This window comes from Abramis brama (genome assembly GCF_963993115.1).
Source record: "Abramis brama genome assembly, chromosome: 24".
Classification (NCBI taxonomy): Eukaryota; Metazoa; Chordata; class Actinopteri; order Cypriniformes; family Leuciscidae; genus Abramis; species Abramis brama.
The window spans coordinates 3,567,914-3,587,545 of record NC_139986.1 but is presented as its reverse complement, the minus strand read 5'-3'; the positions used below and the strand labels follow the sequence as shown (position 1 = coordinate 3,587,545).

Here is a 19,632-nt window from a genome sequence, read left to right as displayed (position 1 = left end):
AACCCCAGTATCAGAAAAGCTGAGTAATTTTTACTTAATTTTATTGAGTTGATATTTACGCTTTCATTTCTACTCGCTTGAATTAAGTACTGATATGGAATTTACTTCGTTTTTTTAATTCTTGCCTGAACTAACTTTTTCATGTAAATTACATTGTTTTTTTTCAGTAGTATTTACTTCACCAAAAAATAATTTTTTACAGTGTACATTCAGATTCATCAATCGGAATGAATTCAGTCCGATTGAAACAAAAGTTGTGCAAGCCACTGCCAGCGACTCGCTGCGGAGTTAGTACCAGCTCTTAAAGCCGAATGTGCTCTTGGATGGTTAGATACCAACACGATCTCATGAAAATTGCATCTATAGCACTAATTTTATTTCTCGTGCCATTTATAATGCAATTTTTTTTTTTCGTGCATATGATACGCACTGTAAACCCCTAGGGTAGGAATAAGGGTGTGGAGTGTGTGCGTATTACACGCCATAAAGTGCATATCATACGCACGCAAAAACTATATTTGGTGTATAAATGGCACGAGAAATAAAATTTGTGCTATAGATACACACTTTCAAGAGATCGGGCTGTTAGATACACTATGGGCTAATTGTGGGCTAATTAAATTAAATACATTCTGGGATGAACATATTCTGGAAATCTTGTTTTTTTTTGTGTGTCATTAAGGGAAATCATCTTGATATAAGTTACAAATTTGACTGGTAAATCATAAAGAATATTTTTTTTTCCCACTTTTGTATTTATTGCATTGCATATTGTATGTTCAGTGATGCAAGGCTCGAAATTGCGACCATTTTGGTTGCATATGTTCCTGAAATTTAATCTGTGCGACCTACAAATATATTTGGGAGCATTTGTGCAAGTGCAAATAATGGTTGTGGTGCGACCTTTTTTCATTTCTCTAAAAAACGTTTGCAAATTACTTCACAGTGTGTACCTTATGTGCGCTGATACGCGATGGCCGGACCATCATTCTATCCAACTTTATATAACCAGGGGTTTTCCTTCATTGAATTTTTTTTGGCGGCCGCCAAAGCCTTATTTGATCGGTGAGTGATGTAGAATAGAATGACTGCTGCGCTTGACAGGGTGCATAAGTATGAGAGAGAGCCCCGGCTGCGCACGCGCACTCTCCGTCTTCAAACAACACAAGTGCTGTCTTGCTCTCTCTCCCTCGTGCATATTAATCAAAATCATTTGACACGATAGATAAAGGGCGGAAGACCGAAGTTTCACGTGGAGCATTCAGAGATTTTTTTTCTCCTGAATTACCACGGAGTGTGAATTGTGCTAAAAAATAAACTGCCGGGATAATCACACAACGCGTGCCGTAGGCTACACGTCCACTAATGGACGTCCGATTCGCGAACTAATGACTAATTTGAACCGATTCACTTTAATGAATGGTTCAAACAACTGATCTGTCCAACACTGAACTCACGAGACGTCTGAATCGGTGTATAACAAATCGGTAACACTTTACAATAATGTTCCATTCATTAAATTTAAGTTAACTACATTAGTTAACGTGTACTATTAATAAACTGCACTTTGTTAATTTGTTAACCATTGTTAATGTTAATTTCAACATTTAGGCTACTAATAGCCTACATTATTGAAATATTTTTTTTTATTAGTTAACATAGTTAATGCACTGTGAAGTAACATGAACGAACAATGAACAGCTGTATTTTTATTAAATAAGATTAACAAAGATTAATACAACATATTAATAGCAATAGAGTGCCAAGTGCCAAGCAAAAAATGCAGGGACAGGTGTGGCAAACAAATCAGGTTCATCAGGTTCGATTATTAAGGTTTTTAATCAGCAGGATGCAGGACCAAATTTCAAATCTTGGCCACAGGATGTGTAAAGCCCCAGTGAAATGAAATCTGTTAAAGGGGTCATATAATGGTACATGCACTTTTACAAGTTGATTGTACTGAAATGTGTGTTGGCAGTGCCTGTACACAACCATCATAAAATGATAAAAATCCATCCAGTGTTTTTTTTTTAATCTTCTTATATGTTTCCTCCTGTCTCAAATCAAGCTGTTCGATATTGTGACGTCACAAAATCGACGCCCCTCCCACGATGGCTGATTGACAGCAGCGTTTCAAACACAGACCCGCCCTCGTGAGCGAGCTGTCAATCATAGCACGCGCCGACTGGCCCGTTCATTGTTGATAGCTGGAGTGCTGAGCAGAATGGCGTCTAACGATTGTGATGTTCTGTTCTGGGTGTAATAACGAACACAGCAGTCATATTGATGATGTTTCTAAATCTGTACAGCTGAAGACGCAGTGGCTGAGTTTGTTTTCGAAGGGAATATTCCCCACGATCAACGTCAATACTGTCATGTTTGCGTGAATCATTTCACCAGACTGCTTTACAAACGAGGGTCAGTATAATGCTGTTTTTGCTGAAAAAAGCTGCTCCTGAAAAAAGGATCAGTACCAACTATTCGTGTTCCTGCTGAACCTCCAGAAGAACAAGTGAGTGTAACGTTTTATTGACCTTTATATTAATCTTTATATTAATCTTTGCAAATAGCTTGCACGCTTCACAATGAATGTGGCTATTTTTACACTCAGGGTACATTATGGCATGTTTTCTATGTACGACGTTATCAATATAATTCATAATCCCACGTTTATAATGAACGACGCGTTATGGTTATTGTCAGAGAATGTCCATAGACGGGCTCTGGTGATTGTGTTACAAACGGTGTACGCACAGAACAGAGGGGCGGGGTGAGCAAAGCTCATTATCATTTAAAGACACATGCACTGAAACGGCGTGCTGAAAACAGCTGTTTTTGACCAGGTAAAATGAGTGTTTTCTTACAATACTAATGAGAATTTTTAATTAAAGTATATTACAAACTTTTAATTTAGACCCTAAAGAATCATATTAGCTTGTACAAAAATGACATTATATGACCCCTTTAATATGTAATTTGTAGTTGTGGTGCTCCTTGATTTTTGGTGGGTGCTCCTAACTTTTTTAAGTTGGGAGCACCAGTGCTACCAAGTAAAAAAGTTAATTTCGAGCCCTGGTGATGACAGATTGATAAGCACACATGATATTTATGACTGGATATAACTTTTGACACTTTGCGGTAAAAGTGTCTCTCCTACTGAGATTTCTGTGTAATTCATTAAAAGCCTTGTGATGGGGGAGTGTTGCAATCTGTTAACATCATTAAGAACCAGGTTTTTAAAACCCTCACATTTTTATAAAAAGAGATTTAATTACAGTAAATTCTCTCTGCTCAGCTTTAATAGAGAATGGCAAAGACTTCTGAGAGCCATGAATACAGCTTTAACTGTGCTCAAGGACAGTGCCACACACATTTTCAAGGCACGGCCTCCAACACAAGGCCATCAAACGGTCTGGTTATCTTATCATGTGCTGATTTTTAACTCATACATCAAATATTTAGTACCAACTAATTCTTGGCTGAGAAACGAACCGAGAAGTCTGAACACAGCAGACGACAAGAGCACTGAGAACTAATAAACACTAGTAAATACTAAAAACGCATGAAACTGTCAAGTAGTGTACTTAACAATACCTTATATACCTTTAATTAGTAACTTTAATTATGCCGACACAGTGATAATTCATGACAGCACTGCTGAACTCCAATGATCTCAGCTCCTTTCTGTTAGTTAAACTGCTCTGAACTGACTATTGCTGACCTTGAGCCAAGGCAATAAAAATATTAGCTCAGTAAAGGAAACGAAGAGATCGGACTACATGAATTGCTTGTCCCTACACTAGAAAGAGGGCTCAGTTAAGATTACGCAGCAGCTAAATCAGCCACAAAGTGAACCCTGTTCTAGAGAAAGACTTTCTTCACAAAAGGCATCAGAGTTATTTTGTCAGTGATCAGTTATGTCATTTTCTATTGCCTGTATCATATGAATCCAGACAGGCGAAATTCAGCTTGTAATTGTGTAAACTACAGACATTTAAATATACTGTCCATGGGATATTAAAGTCCCCCTATGGTCAAAATCCAGCTTTTAATGTTGTTTATATCTCTATGTGGTGTTTTTAATGTTCTTTAAGACAAACCATGTGCAAATTCATAAGTCAACACCATTGCTGAGTCATTTCTGACGTCACAAACTACCTTGTAACCAATCAGATCAATGAGTTGATCTCTGAGCTGCTGTGAGTGAGTGGAGGCGGGGCTCATTTGCATATCCATAGAACCGCGTATACTAAATGAGGCAAGGGTGTAGAGTTACATTCAAGCTATTTTAAGGCATGAAGAATTTTTTTTTTCATTGAAAAAACTTTTAAATACGTCATTTTGGTGATCAAAGATGCGTTTTAAGGGATACAATTATTGACTACAGGGGGACTTTAAAGGGATATTTCACTGCTGGAAAGATGAATGTGTATTTAAATTGGGTAGAAATGTGAAATTATTTTATAAGTTGGTGCCGTCTAGACTGAGAAAAGCCAGAAAATGTATTTTTGGCTCATGTGGATGAAAGACAACAACTCCCAGAATGCACTTGCTTCGCTGCCCTACGAGGACACTCCCAAGCCACGCCTACCGGTTACAGAGGGCAGTATAGGAAGAAATGATACAGCTAGGCTACTAGTCGACTCGAAACTGAAAAGACGGCGTTTTATCGTGAGATCCCCCTATGGGCGGGTTGAAGAAATGCGGAACGAGCTCCTCCTACTGGCTAGAGTCTCTCGCCTCTGGACAAAAAAGCCTCTGATTGACGATTTTTGCGTCATCTGAGGTTTTTTTCCAGACACACAATACAGAAATCTCTCGTCTCAGGGGGACATGAGGGAGGGAAGCACGGTCATTCCAAAATACTACCGGGTTTCTACTGATACAAAGCTTAACGCTAATCGGTGAAGTATCCCTTTAATACTCACCTGCTATTAGGTATTGACCAGCTTTGTTCCATTTAGGGGCCAGTTTAGCAGTCACTGAATAAGACAAACAGGTCTGCAGAATGGCAGGCAATACTCTCTGTGGAAGGTTGAGCTACAGGATGAAAAAAGAGAGACTATTAGTAGCACAAAGGCTCACACTGCAGGCAAAAGTGGACCAAATCTGATGTTTTTTTTTGTTGTCACTCAGACCAGTGCTGTTACATATGTAACTGTTATACTGTAACCACATGAAATCTGGTCTTTTTCATTCTTGCATATGCAGTCCAAAAATTAAGATACATGTCTGATGTTTTGCAAATGCAACCTCAGTCTGAAGAGTCATATCAGAATTGACATTTACATAAGACTAGATCGTCATTCTTCACAATTCTGTTTTTTCTTTAAAGAAGTTAATAATTTTATTCAGCAAAGACACAACGAAATTGATCAAACGTGACAGTAAAGACATTGATATGTTTATATTCCAAATTAATGTTATTCTTTTGAACTTTCTATTCATCAAAGAATCCTGAAAAAATAATTATCACAGTTTCACAAAAATATGAAGCAACACAACGGTTTTCAACATTGATAATAATCAGAAATGATTCTTGAGCAAATCATCATATTAGAATGATTTCTGAAGGATCATGTGACCATGTGAAAATTCAGCTTTGATCACAGGAATAAACTACACTTTATCATATACAGTGAGGAAAATAAGTATTTGAACACCCTGCTATTTTGCAAGTTCTCCCACTTGGAAATCATGGAGGGGTCTGAAATTGTCATCGTAGGTGCATGTCCACTGTGAGAGACATAATCTAAAAAAAAAAAAATCTAGAAATCACAATATATGATTTTTTAACTATGTATTTGTATGATACAGCTGCAAATAAGTATTTGAACACCTGTCTATCAGCTAGAATTCTGACCCTCAAAGACCTGTTAGTCTGCCTTTAAAATGTCCACCTCCACTCCATTTATTATCCTAAATTAGATGCACTTGTTTGAGGTCGTTAGCTGCATAAAGACACCTGTCCACCCCATACAATCAGTAAGAATCCAACTACTAACATGGCCAAGACCAAAGAGCTGTCCAAAGACACTAGAGACAAAATTGCACACCTCCACAAGGCTGGAAAGGGCTACGGGGAAATTGCCAAGCAGCTTGGTGAAAAAAGGTCCACTGTTGGAGCAATCATTAGAAAATGGAAGAAGCTAAACATGACTGTCAATCTCCCTCGGACTGGGGCTCCATGCAAGATCTCACCTCGTGGGGTCTCAATGATCCTAAGAAAGGTGAGAAATCAGCCCAGAACTACACGGGAGGAGCTGGTCAATGACCTGAAAAGAGCTGGGACCACCGTTTCCAAGGTTACTGTTGGTAATACACTAAGACGTCATGGTTTGAAATCATGCATGGCACGGAAGGTTCCCCTGCTTAAACCAGCACATGTCAAGGCCCGTCTTAAGTTTGCCAATGACCATTTGGATGATCCAGAGGAGTCATGGGAGAAAGTCATGTGGTCAGATGAGACCAAAATAGAACTTTTTGGTCATAATTCCACTAAACGTGTTTGGAGGAAGAAGAATGATGAGTACCATCCCAAGAACACCATCCCTACTGTGAAGCATGGGGGTGGTAGCATCATGCTTTGGGGGTGTTTTTCAGCACATGGGACAGGGCGACTGCACTGTATTAAGGAGAGGATGACCGGGGCCATGTATTGCGAGATTTTGGGGAACAACCTCCTTCCCTCAGTTAGAGCATTGAAGATGGGTCGAGGCTGGGTCTTCCAACATGACAATGACCCGAAGCACACAGCCAGGATAACCAAGGAGTGGCTCTGTAAGAAGCATATCAAGGTTCTGGCGTGGCCTAGCCAGTCTCCAGACCTAAACCCAATAGAGAATCTTTGGAGGGAGCTCAAACTCCGTGTTTCTCAGCGACAGCCCAGAAACCTGACTGATCTAGAGAAGATCTGTGTGGAGGAGCGGGCCAAAATCCCTCCTGCAGTGTGTGCAAACCTGGTGAAAAACTACAGGAAACGTTTGACCTCTGTAATTCCAAACAAAGGCTACTGTACCAAATATTAACATTGATTTTCTCAGGTGTTCAAATACTTATTTGCAGCTGTATCATACAAATAAATAGTTAAAAAAATCATATATTGTGATTTCTGGATTTTTTTTTTTTTAGATTATGTCTCTCACAGTGGACATGCACCTACGATGACAATTTCAGACCCCTCCATGATTTCCAAGTGAGAGAACTTGCAAAATAGCAGGGTGTTCAAATACTTATTTTCCTCACTGTATTCACATGGAAAACAGTATTTTAAATTATAACATTTCACATTATTACCATTGCACTATTTTATATCAAATAAAAGCAGCCTTGGTGAGCAGAAGAGACTTCTCTGAAAAACATTTAAAAAATAAATGGAAGTAGTATATTCTGATGCAGTGGAGACACTGTTCGGGACGGACAAATAGTGTCAAGTCTGGGATAAAGGTCAGACTGAACACATGAAACATGAACATTCGAGATTTGTCTGCACAAACAAGACACAGACAAATCTCTTTAAACTAACCTGTAGACCATGCTTCTGTGCAAAGGCCTGGATGATGCCTCTCTTGTGAAATGTAATCTAAGACAAAGTGCAGGGGACAATCAGAATGGACAGTTAAACATAAATACCACGTTCATATACATCAGGACCAAAAACTAGAGATCAAGGACTTAAAAGAAGCACACAAACTTCATTCAGACAGTTGAATTGCTACAAAGCATGTCATCTTTACCCTTTTGGCAACACAAGCACAAATGCCATGGAAGTTATATAAGCACAACATAGTCAATTATTCACCAGTATACCCATTGAAGTCTGACAACACATTCACAACTTTTGTGAAATGTGCATCACATTCAAATCAAAGCACTACTGAAGGGGAACCACGGCATCTCGGTGGCTGCTTTTAACAGCGTAAAGTGCTGATTTAATTGGCCTTAGTTCAGGACAGGAAAGAGATGACAGAGTGTGTGGAATGTGTCTCAAATATTTGGCTTCGCACGGGACATGCCTTAGCACGAGCTGTGCTGACACGCACACACACACACACACAGATGAGAAGTCACGCACATGCAACACCACGAACGAACTGACAGGTGCAAATGCACGCAAGGTGATGCACGTATCACGAACACTGAGGAAAAAAGAAGAGCAATAACACGTACTGACAGGAAAAGCAATATAAATCATAAACGTTTTGCCTGACATGGAATTATTCATATAGTATGTTATGGCTTTAATTCAAATCATCATTAAATATAATTAAGTTCAATTTTATTGAAAACAAAGTTGCATTTTGTGAGCAAGAGCATTAGTTAATTCATCTATGCAAGTAGGAATACAATTGAGAGACACGTCGAATATGTACTAAACATTAAATATTTCTTCAGCCTTATTTCTGCATGCATACATCATGTGGAATGTCTGATATAGATTCAATTATGTCAAAAAATTATGCATACAGCAACCCAAATACACTAATCAGATTTTATTAGGGCAATTCTACTTTCCTTTTGATCCTAATTTAATCCAGTTTAATCCTAACTGCAAATGATCAGATTTCTGTTTTTGTTCATAATTTATCATCAGCAATTACAGAACATGTAACTTTTCATTTAAAAACATTTGTAACACGTCACATAAACCCAATATAATAAATATCAAATCACTTTGAAAAACTCCAGATGGTTCTGTGATTGCTTGCGTAAAAATGAGTAATTCTTTGTTTTCACGCACACCAGGAGGGCAAAACGAGACTTTTCTCCATTGCCTGCCTGTCATTCTTACTAGGTTTGTACTGATGTTGTAAGACTGTGATATAAAAAAACAAAACAAATTTAATATATACCTTATTAATGATGTGTATACAGGTGAGCAGGTGAACCTGGAGTATAAACACAATGCAGTTTCCACTGTTGCTATCATATTCTGGGCTCACCTAGGGCCGGTTTCACAAAGATAGACTTTGACTATGGCTTAGATATAGTAGATAGTCAGACTTCAGATAGACATCTAAATCAGACCGTTGGACAAAGCACTTAAGACTCTGACTATCTTAAGTAGGACTACACTGCAATGCATTCTGGGTAAAATAATACACTTTACACAAAAGAACATGGCGGATCGAGTAGGCGCATTCAACCGCTCAGTGCAGTTTACCCCAGCGGAAAATATGTGTTTGTTGGAGGAGTATAACAGTTACAAGGACATTTTACTTGGGAAATTTAGCGGAGAATGTAGTAACAAGAAGAAATGTTTAAATGAATTGCCATTTTCCATTTTCTTTTGGCTGTTTGTAATGTAACTGATCGTTACTGCTGGTTGCCAAGGTAACAGAGTCTTAGACCTAAGTTAGCCTAAGTTAAGGTGTCTAAAATTAAGTCAGTCTTTATTTTTGTGAAACAGTCTAACTTGCATTAGACTAGTCTATAAGCAAATTTTAGACTTTTCTAACACTATAGACCGGTCTAAAATAGCTTTGTGAAACCGGCCCCAGCTCGCCTGTATATAGTGTGCATCATTAATAAAGTTGAATTTGGTCTTTTAACACCAGTTTTAGTACATTAAGGCACTTTCAGAAGTTTTTCAAGAACGTCCTGCTGTTTTTACTGTTAAATACTGCAGCAGGTGCTGCATATGGATCACAAGTGCCCAAAACTTGCATTTTGTTTTCATATTTTTTTTGTTTTTCTTCTTTAGAGAGGTGATCTAAATATTTGTGGTTTGAAACAGATGTAAAATTGACAGGCTTATGTTGCAGTTTTATGGATGTTTTGCCCTCCAGGTCTCTGTGCCAGCCACGTGACTGAAAAGGAAAAATAGTTCTTATCCATACGATACAATTAGATCAAACTAAATAAATAGTTAAATCACGGATTAAAAGTAAACAGTTTGGATCAATACTCTCACAAATAAATAAATGCTACTGGCAAACTTATCAAGAATTAGGATACTACAACAATATGCATGTATATGTTCTCTTGCTCTCCTGTATGATGTACTCTATTTCCTCAACTACAAAATGCAATTGAATCATACATTTTATAAAAAAAAATGAATAGTTATATCCATCCACTGTTTATAGCGGCTGCTTATCCTCTCTAAGGTCTAAGGTCACAGGAGACCGGAGTTTATTCAGAATTTCTTTTTTTCTTTTTTTAAGCTGATTGTAAATTATAATTGATATCACACACACACTATATCATACTTACAGTCATTATAACAGTGATGCCCCCACAATGGCCTAACACAGGTGAGGCAACAACGTCTGAATGCAAGAGAACAAGCTCCCTGAAAGAGAAGGAAAAAATAAGACTTTTTTTCAGTTTAGTGGAAGCATGTAATGTCTGTGATTGATGCAGTTCTGGTGATTTTGACACTTCCAAGGTCAAAAATAGTGAAACATAAAGCACTACCATCATCCTAGGAAACAAACGAGGGGGTCTGTTTGCCTGGTTGTTAAATAGACAGAATATGTCTTTAAAATCCAATACAGTTTTGAACTCTAGTCTAGTGTGTTGATTTACATAAAGTTGGCATGAAATGGAAGGTGTGATAATCTTTTCTTTTCTATTGTGTATATCCAAGTATGTCCAAGTGAAACTGCTTCTCGAACAAGAACAAATGTAGGGCGCAACTTGATTTTGTCTATTGGGAATTGATTGGATGGTTGTGGTTTGCTATTGGTGGATCCTATGTGAGTGACAGATTGCCCTGCCCTCGCGCCAGTAAACACGTCATCAGAGAGATGTTGCAGAGGGGAAGCCATTTTGATTCAAGAACATGAGGAACATGAATTAAAAAAATGTTGTGCATGGATAAATCATTGCTTTATGTGCATTAAATCACAAGTTAAAGATAATCTATCAAGATATTATAAATATATGTAGAAAAACCATAATACCATGTTTATATATATATATATATATATACATATACACATAGAGTTAAGATGCAAAAGCCTCTAAGTGCCATCTGAAATTTTCTTCTAGAATGATCATTTTTATCAAGCTTGTATATTTAAGTTCAATAATTTCACTTAAATGGCAATGCAAATTAACTATTAATTGTCATTTAAGTGAAATTACTTAACTTAAATATACAAGCTTTATAAAAATGATCATTCTAGAAGAAAATTTCAGATGGCACTTAGAGGCTTTTGCATCTGAACTCTTCATATATATAGTAACTCGTATTTTAAAACATAATATTTGTCTTTTCACCTGCAGGTTTTCAATTGTTTGTTTCTCAACTCCCCTTCATCGTAACTTTTCGGGAAGAACAGATTTACACAACATAAATTCCTCAGGTCCGGAAGACTGAGGAAAAACAAAGACTGTGTCCCACTTCCACTCATTCTGAAAAGGGAAATCGTGAGGGTTAAACAGGGCAAACTAACAGAGTCACTGATCTGTGACCAAAATGAGCTATTAGTGGTTAATGAGAGACTATTTTGGTCCAAAGATTAAATGAGAAATGACGGTTCCAGAGTAATTCCCTCAGATGAGACAAAACTGCAATAAACAGTTGACTTATAGGCTAATTTAAGAAAGAAAGAAAGAAAGAAAGAAAGAAAGAAAGAAAGAACTTTTTACCTCAGTGAGGTTATACAAATATGTTGAGGTAAAACGGCGAAAGCCTTTGGCGGCAAGAGCGAGGACACACTAAAGGCTCGCGTGACAGTGTTTTAAGTGAACACACACTCTTTATCTGACAGAAACCTAAACGATATCAACAACAGGCGCCTGAAGCAGCGTTAAGGGCAACCCACTTGAATTATCGTGACTAACGGACATCACTAGATTAACGTGATGGCGATAAACTGCAACGTTTCCGTATTGCGTGAGAACTACCCTGAGTGAACTTTCGTGAACTTCAACCGAGTCACTTCGTATGCTTCGCCGAAACCCATGACACAATGAATTGAATGACAGCCCTTGGTCCAATCAAAACAGACACACTAGGAAACCCAGGCATGATACCATCCAATCAGATTTCGTCTTAAGCGGAATGGGCGTTGCCTGGCGAGTTGGGAAATACAATGTTGGTAAGTTAGTAGGTCCAGTTTCGAAGTAGGTGAAGTAAACGGTTCGTAGGAGAACTTATGAAAGTTTCTGAGCAAGCAACACACATTTAAACAAACCAATGGAAAACAACGGGACAGACGAAAAGGGTGTTAAATATTATCGTTTGTCAGAAGTGGAGGAACGGAACTCTTTTAAAAGCACATGGATTATCATTCATAATAAAGTGTACGACGTCACAAAGTTTCTCGAGGAGGTGAGTTTTTAAAATAGAGCCTCAAATGTTCAGTTTGGTGCCAAACACATAGCTAACATTTGCATTATGGTATTGTTTTGGACTTGTGTAATGCATGCATTACGTGTATTGCATTGTATAAACATAGAACTGCTGAATTGGAATTGTGTAATGCATAATAGAAATAGAATATATGTGCATTATAATGCATATTGTTAATAAATTAATGCATTGAAAAAGTCAGCTCAAAACGTCCAGTACAAAAGTTTACACTGCTTAAGGTGAGCACTGAATGGAGTGACCTCTGCCAAGTGTTCTCAAGAGATTTAATTACAATAGTTGCCAACTAATGTGTTTGGTGTGATATTGGCATTAGTGCAGTAACTAATATATCTCGTTAAACAATCAAATGCACTGTCATTTTTGATTAAATTTGCTTTTGGTGGTCAGATTTGTATGAAGAAAAGCTGTAGTTGCAGCACACACTACTTTGCTGTAATTGATCAGATAACCACTCTAACATTTCACATATTTCCCTATTATCTTTTTCTATCAGATCTTTCTATTAGATCTAGAGAACCACCTATTCTAAAAAATGTACTCATGCTAGGTCTAAAAGTGCACATAAGGAGGATAGAGGTCGCCCGATAACGACACTAGGTTGGCCCACGCTGGCCGATACGGATTAATCAACCAATAGTTTTTAAAATAGATACTGGATGAAAACAAACATAACACATAAACTAGTGCAGAACTTCATTACTAAAATTAAAAACCAGTACTGAACCATGAAAACTTTTTAAATATAAAAAATATAAATTATACCTTGATCATTCATTTCAGTTCATAGTACATTAACTAATGTTAAGAGAAACAACTTTAACATATAAAAATGTATTAGTAAATGTTGAAATTAACAATGAACTATACTTTTATTTGGCTAACCTTAGTTAATGTTACAAATGGAATCTTATTGTACAGGGTTACCATTTCATATAAATCCAAACAGTCATTCTTACAGATGGCCATCTTTAAATATCTACACAAATATCATTGAAATTAGACACGTTTATTGTATATAATGTATACTCTCACACTCTATTTGCTTCTATTATAGAACACTTGATGATTATCTAATCAAAATGACGGAAAAAAGGAACTGAAACGGAATGCATTTCTGATTTGTTTATATGTTTCTGTCGGCTGCATGATGATACCGTTTGCTTTCTCATGTCTCTAGCTTTAAATATGCTACTTCGCTGCATTACGAATGCATAAAAGCGATCAGCTGGATATAAACTAATGCAAATAGATGGTAACAATTGTGTGTGTCACACTGCTGTTCTCCACTAATGCAGAATCTAGTCAACAAATTAATTATTTTATAATGATATGAAAACATGAACTGTAGTGTACTATATACATACCGTTTCATTGTCTGTTTTAAATCCGTATTTGAAGTGTCTCACCTTACGTGTCAAAACAAACTCCACCAGGTGTCAGTGTTAGTTTTCATTTGGCCTCTAGAGGCCGCTCTCGTACTGGATAATGACAGCCGACTCTTCTCAGCCGTTCCAGCAATGGACGCAACCGGGAAACTATCGGTATGGAAATTGCCCACAACAGATTGTTCCAGAAATCGGTAATCGGTGCCGATTAATCTGCAAAAACTATCAATTGGTCGACCTCTTATCGTATGGATGCACTGATGACACTTAAATCAACTGATAACTTCCTAGGGAACAGTTTTAAAATAGCAATCAAGTTCAAAAGGGATTTATAGAGCTTTGCTTTCGAGTTTGATCTCCTGATGTATTTGCTGATGTCCACAGCACCCCGGAGGAGAGGAGGTGCTGCGAGAGCAAGCGGGTGGAGACGCCACAGAGAGTTTCGAAGATGTCGGCCACTCGACAGATGCACGCGAGATGGCCAGTTCTCTGCTCATAGGAGAACTGCATCCAGTAAGTCCACCAGAAATCAGGACTATTGTTGAGCATTAGAGTGAAGAAGACATTTTGTGCTTTCTGACATTTCTGCTTTTGTGAATATACTCTATTTACAGAAATATTAAAAAAAGTATTTCAATATTGAAATATTTTAATAATTTCTTATTAAAAGTAAATCAGGAAAAACTGAAAGGCTAGACAATTCCACAGCAGCTCCTAGTAAATGAAATTTAGGCTTTGAGGGATAGACACACATTTCTTCGGTGGGTTGTACTGTTATTCAATGTGTTTTTGTATTGTTCTGCTGATGAAACACTGCAAAAATATCTTTCCAAGAGTTTTCAGTAAACAAAAAACTCCCGACAATATGAGCTGTGGAAAATTATGAGTGATCTAGGAGCTTTTTACAGCGGATGCCATTGAAAACACGGTAAGTTTAACCCTCATAGCCTTGATGGTGCAGCTCTGAATAAGGTTATATGGAAGCTTGTTTCTGCCACATAATACATAAAAATAAAAAATAAAAGGTAACTGCGACTTTTTATCTCACAAAACGTTTTTTCTCAGAATTCTGAGATATAAACTTTATATATATTTTTTTTTCCAGAATTGCGTGTTTATAATTCACAATTCTGAGGACAAAAAGTCTATAAAGTTTATATCTCGCAATTCTGAGATAAAAAGTAAGACTTACGAGACAAACAAACAATTCTGAGATAAAAAAGTAAGACTTACGAGACAAACAAACAGTTCTGAGATAAAAAAGTAAGACTGAGATGAAAGTCAGTCTTATGACACACACTCGCAATTCTGAGATAAAAAGTAAGACTTGTGAGACAAACTCGCAATTCTGAGATGAAAGTCAGACTTATGAAACATAAACTCGCAATTCTGAGATTAAAAGTAAGAATTATGAGACAAACTCGCAATTCAAAGTCAGACTTACTAGACATAAACATGCATTTCTGAGATAAAAAGTAAGACTTTTGAGGTAAAAAGTAAGACGAGACATAAACTCACAATTCTGAGATAAAAAGTCAGAATTGTAAATTGTAAACTTTTTTTTTTAGTTTATAGTTTACGGGGGTTTTTTTATATATATCTTGACTTGCAATTTGAACTTTATATTTCACAGTTAAAAGATTATATCTCACAATACTGAGAAATTGGAAAAACTCAATTTTGAGAAAAAAAGTTACAATTATCTTTTTACATTTTTTTATTTATTATTCTGTGTCGGAAACAAGCTTCGATTTAGCTCTTGAGGGCTGTTGTTTTAAATTGTACCCTGCATGTTTTTTCAAAGTCTGTTTTGCATCTGTTGCTTTGCAACCATCACTCAGCACTGGCGGTCTGGCACACAAAAACACATGAATAATCATTAATGATTTATAGTTTCAGTGAAGGGATTACATCACACCTATAGATGCCAATGGTAACCTATGCAATTTACAAATATGTACATATATCCAAAAATACAACCAAAGTCACAAACTTCCTGATCCCCCTGAGATATCTGGGAATGTTCCATGAAAAGTCTGTTGATTCATAGTTGTATCTAACAAAATCCAAGATGTTTTCATAGACCTCCAGGGGCTTGAGATACTATCAATAACCTGGAATCCAGTTTTATTCCTCTCGAAGGACCTGTAATGCTGCTGGATTTAGCACACAGATGCTATCAGGGAGTTTCTGTGTCAGGAGTGGAGCAGAGTTGTGCACCTTGCAGAAATCAATTCAGAATGCATTTTAAATTCTAGTTCATTTGGTTGTGAGATAGCAAACTGCATGCAGAACAGTAATTCAATTTTAAAGAAGTAGAATTAAAATGAATGAAATTTAAAGAAATGTATAGAACTGCGGTGAGGTATTTTGATTCATAATAACAAATCTTTTTCAGTTTTGATCACAGGAAGAAATTACAAATTTAAAACGTATTCAAATAGAAAACAGTTATTTTACATTGTAATAATATTTCACAATATTTACTGTATTTTTGATCAAATTAATGCAGCCTTAGAGCAGAAGAGACTTCTTTCAAAAACATAAAAAAAATCTTACCAAAATATTTGAACAATTGAATGTCATGTGAAAAAGAAAGTACACCCTTTTGAATTCTATGGTTTTACATGTCAGGACATAATAAAAAAATCATCTGGTCCTTGGCAAATAGGGCAAATACAACCTCAGATGAACAACACATGATAATACACTGTGTCATTGTTTATTTAACAAACACTAGGCCAAAATAGAGAAGCCATAGTTGACAAACTAAGTACACACTTACTGCTTTTATAAGAATGAAGAGGGTTAGTATCGGTCAGGCTCTGCTAATCAAACGCCTTTGATTAATTGATCATCAGCAAGCGTGTCCAGCTCTATAAAAATTCAGGTGTGTGTTAACGCAATACCAAGGAGGAAAGACGTCAGCAATGATCTTAGAGAAGCAATTGTTCCTTCCCGTCAATCTGGTAAGGGTCACAAGGTAATTTCCAAACAAATTAAAAGTCCATCATACAGTAAGGAAGATTATTCACAAGTGGAAAACGGTCAAGGCGGTTGCCGGACATCCCAGCAAATTCACCCTGAGGTCAGACTGTGTAATGCTCAGAGAAACTGCGAGAATCCCAAGAGCTACATCTCAGACTCTACAGGCGTCAGATAGCATGTTAAAGGTTAAAGTTCATGACAGTACACTTGGGACAAGTATGCAATGTTTGGAAGGGTTGCCTGGAGAAAGCTTCTTCAGAAAAGAACATGGCAGCACGGCTTAGGTTTGAACAGTTGCATTTGAACAAACCTCAAGACTTCTGGAACACAGAACATCAGCACAAACGCCTCACACCAGCTGTCAAGCACTGTGGTGGAGGGCTGAGGATTTGGGCTTGATTTGCAGTCACAGGACCCGGGCACCTTCAGTCGTAGAGTCGACCACGAACTCTGAAGTCAAATGTGAAGCCGATCTGTCCGACAGCTGAAGCTTGGCTGAAACTGGGTCCTGCAACAGGACAGTTATCCCAAGAACATCAGCAAATTTACACCAGAATGTCTGAACAAGAAAATAATCAAGGTGTTGCACCGGCCCAGTCAAAGCCCAGACCTCAACCTGACTGAAATATTGCGACGGGACCTTAAGAGAACTGTGCAGAAACATATGCTCACAAACCTCAGTGAACTGAAGCAAAATTCCTCCACAACGATGTGAGAGACTGATAAAGTCAAACAGAAAATGATTACTTAAAGTCATTGCTGCTAAAGGTGGCTCTACAAGCTATTGAATCATAAGATGTACTTAGTTTGTCACACACGGCTTCTCCATTTTGGCTGCTTTTGTTACTTTTTTTTTTTTTTTTAAATCACGGTGTAACGTCATGTGTCGTTGTTTATCTGAGGTTGTATAATTTTAAGACCTATTTTTCTTTGTCAATAAAATGTGAAAGAACTGTGATATTTTGTTTAATCATGCCTCTCCTCTGCTTTCCTCTCAGGACGACCGGGACAAGATTGCCAAACCACCAGTATGTAAAGCATTTTTCAAATCATATTTTCTCTCCATGTTCCTGGTTTTAACACACAAACACAGCACTGCCTTTCACTGTTTTTGTCTAGCATTTGGTAGAACCACCTAAAAATGCATTTGGTTTTCTGTTGAACAGGAATCGCTTGTAACAACCGTAGAAGAAACGACAAGGTAAGTTTACATTTATACGCCTAAGAACATCTGAGGGTTTAGATATTTCTAAGAAATCCAGATTTCTTGTTACACACTACGTCTTTTTTTCTTGTATGAGTGAGGGATCATGTTCTTTTGAGTCCATTGTTTATTATTTTTTACTTTCCATTGTAGTTCAGAAACAGCAAGTTTCCGGTTAATAATTCAAGCTAATTACCAAGTGCTTTGTTCCAAGTCTTCTGTTTCATCTCTTGTTCCAGCTGGTGGTCAAACTGGTTGATTCCTGCCGTCGCCGCGGTGATTGTCACGTTCATGTACCGTATTTACACCGCAGAGGAGGCATGATGGGATGCCTTTCTCCGATGGAACTACAGTACCCATAATCCATTTCAGGTTTAACCATTACCATAAAGATTCTACAAATGAAGGCAACTTTTGTGTTAGTTTCAATGTTTGTTGTCAAGTTTATCCCTTGAGATTTAAATCCAGATATGCAGATGTATTTTATGATAAATGAAAGTATATTTTAGATCTACTTTGAGCATTATAAATATGTACGCTAAAGATGAAGTTTTGGTTGTCTAATTGTTTTTCTGTTGTGTAAAACTGTGTATTCCATTATTCAGTTGAAATATACTGAATATTATCACATACGTAAACACAACGGTTTGTTCCTCAAAGAAATAATTTAATTTCACTTGAAATGCATAATTTTCACATGCAAGTTGATCCTACTTGGACCAGGGAGAAATTATATAAATTGTTTAGATCTAAAAAAAAAAAAAAAAAATTATGAATAAAATGGAAGATGATATTGTTTATTAAAATCAGGTAATTATTTAATCATTAACATGGCAATTGTGACATATTCAAGATTAATTATTATTATTAGCTGCTGATAATCATATTAAGCTCCAAAATCAAAAGTAAAAAAAAAAGATATTGATTTTGCATAAATAAAATGAAGATTATTTTTAGGACCATTACGATTTTTTGGAATTGTGACATTATTTTTATGACAATCAAGTACATCTTTTGCCGAGTTCTCATCTGCAATATTTATTTTGCATTACGATAATGTTCATTTGTCTTGAAAATAATGTTGCAATGCAAAAATAGTCTTCGTTTATTTATGCAAAACATAATCTAATATTTCTCTTTTGATTTTGTGGAGAAAGATGAAGCTAAACTGTTCAGAATGTGATTGTACACAATCTAACCAAAATATATCATTATGTGCTTAATTAAGGTAAGTCTTTTAGTCAGTCAGCATAAATCTTTAGTGAAGAGCAACACTGTTATAGTTGTGTTCTGGCAGTTACACTGAGTCGATGTGTCATTTAAATGCACACCTTGAAATGCACACGGTGCTTATACATTCCCCTTTTCTTTCTTTTTTTCTTTTTTTTAACAAACTGAATGTAATATACTTGTATATGATAAGAGATACAAGCAACTTACCCATATACATGTTGATCCAGATGTTTGCAGTGTCTTCATTGCTGCTGCCACACACACTAATGCTGATGTGAGAGAATCACACACTGTAACCTGTGGCTCGAATCATTCAGCTTTATTGTGTCCCAATAAACAAAGAAACTGCTTGTGTGACTTGCTATAAACTCATTTATATAGCGCTTTTAACAATGTAGTTCCAAAGCAGCTTTACATTGATAATACATTTACATTGCTGTAAACTCATTTCAGTAAAAAGTTATCCTTATGCATTTGTATAAAATTTCCAAAAGGGT

The 19,632-nt window shown here is 36.8% G+C and overlaps 2 protein-coding genes across 2 annotated transcripts in view; one reads left to right on the top strand and one right to left on the bottom strand.

Annotated features, from left to right (window-relative positions):
- cUnh18orf63 (chromosome Un C18orf63 homolog) overlaps positions 1-11,868 on the bottom strand; it is a 32,555-nt gene extending 20,687 nt beyond the window's left edge. The window contains exons 1-5 of the mRNA XM_084103007.1: positions 11,599-11,868; positions 11,227-11,361; positions 10,216-10,294; positions 7,526-7,582; positions 4,929-5,040 (exon numbers count right to left, since the gene is read on the bottom strand). Coding sequence (XP_083959133.1) covers positions 4,929-5,040; positions 7,526-7,582; positions 10,216-10,294; positions 11,227-11,360 — 382 coding nt within the window. The 5' untranslated portion in view covers position 11,361; positions 11,599-11,868. The remainder of the gene's footprint in view (positions 1-4,928; positions 5,041-7,525; positions 7,583-10,215; positions 10,295-11,226; positions 11,362-11,598) is intronic.
- A 147-nt stretch (positions 11,869-12,015) lies between these two features.
- cyb5a (cytochrome b5 type A (microsomal)) lies at positions 12,016-19,485 on the top strand. The gene is made up of 5 exons (XM_084103368.1): positions 12,016-12,283; positions 14,095-14,223; positions 17,697-17,726; positions 17,865-17,899; positions 18,142-19,485. The coding sequence occupies exons 1-5, from the start codon at positions 12,149-12,151 to the stop codon at positions 18,224-18,226; spliced, it is 414 nt and encodes a 137-aa protein (XP_083959494.1). The 5' UTR covers positions 12,016-12,148; the 3' UTR covers positions 18,227-19,485.
- The last annotated feature ends 147 nt before the right edge of the window (positions 19,486-19,632 follow it).